The sequence below is a fragment of the Xiphophorus maculatus genome, chromosome 21, assembly GCF_002775205.1.
Source record: "Xiphophorus maculatus strain JP 163 A chromosome 21, X_maculatus-5.0-male, whole genome shotgun sequence".
Classification (NCBI taxonomy): Eukaryota; Metazoa; Chordata; class Actinopteri; order Cyprinodontiformes; family Poeciliidae; genus Xiphophorus; species Xiphophorus maculatus.
Window position 1 is genome coordinate 16,072,662 of NC_036463.1, and position 4,819 is coordinate 16,077,480.

General features: G+C 34.7%; 1 protein-coding gene across 1 annotated transcript; it reads right to left on the bottom strand.

Moving 5' to 3' along the window:
* Positions 1-346: 346 nt before the first annotated feature.
* LOC102235821 (myelin-associated glycoprotein-like) lies at positions 347-4,043 on the bottom strand. Its single transcript, XM_023326516.1, has 8 exons — positions 3,949-4,043; positions 3,713-3,827; positions 3,133-3,519; positions 2,408-2,707; positions 2,072-2,329; positions 1,762-1,849; positions 1,654-1,684; positions 347-1,151 (listed from the first exon to the last, which is right to left on the bottom strand). The coding sequence occupies exons 2-8, from the start codon at positions 3,795-3,797 to the stop codon at positions 1,098-1,100; spliced, it is 1,203 nt and encodes a 400-aa protein (XP_023182284.1). The 5' UTR covers positions 3,798-3,827; positions 3,949-4,043; the 3' UTR covers positions 347-1,097.
* Positions 4,044-4,819: the final 776 nt, after the last annotated feature.

Consider the following 4,819-nt stretch of genomic DNA (forward strand, 5'->3'; position numbering starts at 1 on the left):
TCTTCTAAAAAAGGATGTTGGGTAATGTTGGGAACTCAGTTGTTTCAAATAAAGTCAAAATTAGAAGTTCCTTTCAAGTTAATTAAGTTCATTGAAGTTAGTTAGATTTGAAACTTTTAAGTTAATTGAACAGAAAAAAAACGTAAGTTGTCATCAGTAAACCAAATTATTAAAGTGAGATTCATGTAAATAAATCCATAAGATGAACTACAGCGAAAAACACATTTTAGAGAAGCACTGCAGTTTGTGTTCTGTCACTCGCAATGAGAATAAAAGAACAAGAAAAAGAAGTTTTGTTTTTTTTTACCAGGGTCTTTATTTGAAAAAGGCAGATATATAGCTACATCTGAAGCCTTCCACGCTTGGCAGAGAACAATAAAGAGTATACAGTACCTTTCCATTGCTTCTCTTTGCACTTATTGATACTGTGCACAATTCTGCGTGGACATATTGTTTTTTTTAAGAAGTAGGTTTAGATCTCCACTGAAATATGATTTTTTTTAAAAAGCAAGATAAGAAAGAGTTTTTGATACGTGTGTTCACGTAGCTGAGCTGACTTCAAATCTGTGTAACTTATGTGTGGTGTCATTTGTGACTAATAACAATAAAAGATATGAAAATATGAAAATAAACAATATTAAAACTGTGAGGTTATTTTAGTTTCATCTGCTCAATTTGGGGTAATATGGCCTGAAATAATAACAAATGCTTCTGACATCCAGTTCATACTTGTTTTACAGAAGTATACTGTATATACGTACTGTTATTATAATTATCTTATTTTACATTGCATGTTTTACACCTGAAATAGAAAGAGACCTCTATTTTGACACAGCAATCCAACAAAGCATCAGCATACTCCATTAGTACCAAACTTAAGTGCAAAAATAAGTGTCAAGAAATAATAAGAAATTTCTAAAGCACAACGAATGGGGATGTGATGGACTGGTGACGCGTCCACAGTGTATCCAGACCTCCACCTATTGGTCTTTGCACATAGAAAAAAGCTTCTTGAGACACAAACTTGAACAATTGGATAGAAATAATAAATCCTCTCTCTGACAGAGGCCTTGACATCTTCTTGATCTTTTTGTGGCTCATGATGCTTTAGTCACCATCACATTGTTGACATAGGTTGGTTCTTCTGGTTCCTGTGTAGAGAAAAAACAAAACTTATTTTACAGTAAATGTACTTGAGCTCAAACTGTTTCAGAGGAAATAGAGGCTGGTCTCTTTGCTTTCAGTCTCACTGGAAGCTAAACATACAAAATACAACATTTGTCCTTTAATGAGATGGTAAATTGTAGTTTTGTGGTATTCGTCTGAAATTTGGTTGTGAGTTCAATTCCAGCTTCCTTTCATCATGGTTGAAGTGTCTTTGGGTAAAATTGAACCCTGAGTTATCTAATGATCCTGTACATCAGTGTATGGATGTATTTGAGGGAATGTAACTCACTGTAGCCTCTAATTTTAGAAGTTTAAATATTATATATATGCAGAATATTTATCATTTATGATAAGGACACTGGATTTTCACATTAACCATTTCTAAAATCCTTCGACATCAAATAAAATATTGTCGCCTGAACAATCTTTTCTAACAAATTGCAACACATTGTTTGTGTTACAATTCATACAACTCAGTTAGTTTACCTTCTTTGGTTTCTTGGAGAATCTGAACCAGCTGAAAGAACAAAAAATATTTAAACACCAAAGTCCAGCAGCAGCTGCAAAGTATCAACTCATAGAAAAGCATCTCACCACTCAAAGATGATGATGCTAGTGCAGAGCAATACAATCCCCAGGATCTTCAATATATTAAGGATCTGGAATTCAGATGATTGATCATCTGCAACAAGAAAGACAATGAAGTGAATCCTCATAATTCTTTTGTACTGCAAATATCTCAAATGGGATGTTTCATTAAAGTTTTTTATTTTCTTTATAAGCCAGAATCTGAACTAACAGTAATTCTTTATAAAAGTGACAAAATATGAATTCTGAAACATGATGCAAGACAAACTATAATCCTAAAAGAACATGACAAGATGCGTGTAAGTTAATGTATTACCTTTAATATCAACAAGAATCACAGACGATTTTTGTTGACCCAGATCATTTGTAGCCACACAGTAAAACTTTTCTTCCTCAGTAACATTGAAGCTGTAAACCTGGCTAACAGACACTTTAGTGGCTCCATCTTTGCTGTTCCTGAACCAGGTGAAGCTGGGTGGAGGTTTGGCTCTGCTGGAGCAGCTCAGCTCCACCCTGCTACCTGCTGACACCAAAGCTGATGGACTGATGGATGCTGAGGTGTTTCTAGGAGCATCTGAGGAAAATGAGACACACATGAACTTTATTGATCAGAAACATTTTTGAACCATGACCTGCTGACTGGATCACTTACATGAAACACTAAGAGTCACTTTAGTCTCTGCTGTCTTGTTTCCTCCAATCACAGGATATCTGGCAGAACAGCTGATGTTGTATCCATCATGTGTGTCTGACAGAGTGATGTTCTTCTGGATTTTAGTTGTAAAGGTTCCATTTGTGTTTTTCTCTGTTTGTCTGAGAGAGTCTTGTTGGAGATTCCAGGTGAGTTCAGGAGGTGATTGTGGACACGGAGTGAAAGCTGAGCAGGTTACAGTGACAGACTGATTCTCCTTCAGGTCAGAGGGAACATTAATGCTGGGACTCCAAGGAGAATCTGGGGTTTAAATTAGGCACACATTGTAAAAAAAGAGTGCACATTCATTGTACTAAATAAAGAGTTGTTGAATGTGCTCCAAAACAGTTCAATTGTTCCAAGCAAAAGAACTATGACATCTCTATCTGCAACACACTTAGACAACATTTCTTAAAGTTAACTGATACTTTCTGGTCTTACATTAACAAAATAATAAATATTTGGACCATATCTTAGTATTTTCCAGAAAGATCTTAATGTAAACATTCAAATGCCACTAACTAATAAATAGTTAACTAATGATACTCAACTAATGATAAAACTTGTTAGCTCTTGTTGCAAAGGCTGTAAAAGCATATTGTGTAAATATGCTTCTAGTACTCAAGCTTAACCATTTAACCAGAACAACATTGTATAATATCATTCCATGAAGAAAATGTTTTTACCTTTAACTGTTATTTGAAGAGGATCAGCACAAGCTGTCACTCTGAATGGCCCGTTCTCAACTCTGAAGAAGTATTTGTTTGTATGACTTGTTGTTAGATTAGGAAACAGAGTGGTGCAGTTTTTCTCTTTCAGGTTTCCAGTAATATTCAGTGAAAAGGTGTTAATTAACCCACTGCTGTTGAAAATAACAGGGCTTGGATTTACCCCAAAATTTACACCACCTTTCATCCAAATTCCATAGATAGTTTTACTGCTGTTATATGTAGGATCCTTTGTGTTATAGGTACATGGGATTTGCAAACAAGATCCAATCAGAGCTTCCATGTTATTTGGTGTAGTGATCCTGAGGGCAGGATTATAACCACCACAGTAAACAGTCAAAGCACCTGAAAAGCAGACAGAAAATGAACATAATGTGGAGCAAAATCTGCCTTTAGAGAAAATTCATAATCCAAACATCTCCTGTTCACTTGTACCATGTTACAAGTTGAGCCTTTAAAAAATGTCAAGATAAAATATGTCAGACTAGAAATATATTTTTTACATCTCAACTTGAAAGGAACAGAGCAAACATCTCACCTGGAAGAAAGAAGAGACTCAGTAGCATGTTGACGATCAGCATGTTCTCATTCAGTGCCGCCATCAGAGGCTGACGGTCCTTCATCTCTCAAACTGGAGAAGATTTCAGAAGAACCTGTTGAAAACAAAGTCAAGTTAAATTAATCGTACTATGTTCAGTTAATATTACAAACAAAAGTTACTTTTTTTTTCAGTAAAAGTCACAAAAACTGCATACGTTATAAAGATATTCTTACCCAATCAATATTGAGCTAAACCAATTCAGCAAATTGGCTTCAAATGAAGAAATATGCAAATATTTCCTGGCGAACAGAAAATCAAAAGAGCAGCTTCTCTGTGTGAAAACCAGCAACTGCGTTTCTTCCTCTTCTGTAAAAAAAAGGATGTCAGGTACACAATTAGATTCTCAGGGTGTGTTTGATTAAATATTTATTTTACCTCACTGAAGCCCGTTGAGTGTTTATAACAGTTTGAATAATGTGACAGGGATTAGGTGGAGGATTTTATGCAAAAAATTCTTAGCTTCTGTTCGCAATGAAATGTTTGTTTTTTACAGTTATCTAAAGCTAAATCCATATTTTCTTTCAAACATCCAATTTTGTTGTATTTATTATCCTGCTTCAAAATCTTTTTTCTTGAATATTAATATTTTTACATTAGTTAATTGATTTGGATATTAAGTTTGGGATTCCAATGTTACACTGGACATGTTCTAATGTCTAGTGTATAAAGATTGCTGACAAATTGATGATAAAAAAATAGAGCTTCCTGATAGTTGTGGCAAATAGTATCTTCATTAGCAGCTGCAGAATACCAACAATAACTTTTCTTCATGAAACATTGGAGTTACATATCTCACTGGTGTCCAGGAACTTTAAACAAAGACAAAGATCATATTTGGCTGTAAAGAAGAAATTAAAAAACAACGTTATTTTTACTTTAGACACATATGTCTGGAAAGTCCATTCACTGGTTGATAAGTATTCCCGGTTACCATTACAGCACGAAAACCGCAAAGAACACACCAAGGAAATCAGAGAAAACGAATACTGAAAAGTATAAGTCAGGGGATGGAGACAAAAGAAATTCTCTTAGGCAGTGGATTTC

What these genes read in the sequence shown, in the direction of transcription:
- LOC102235821 (XM_023326516.1), bottom strand. Translation starts at nt 3,797, where the DNA reads ATGAAGGACCGTCAGCCTCTGATGGCGGCACTGAATGAGAACATGCTG. An exon ending in GATTCTTGTTGATATTAAAG is followed by an intron (nt 1,850 to 2,071) that starts GTAATACATTAA and finishes TTCTTGTTGCAG; the next exon opens with ATGATCAATCATCTGAATTC. An exon ending in TCTCCAAGAAACCAAAGAAG is followed by an intron (nt 1,152 to 1,653) that starts GTAAACTAACTG and finishes TTCTCTACACAG; the next exon opens with GAACCAGAAGAACCAACCTA.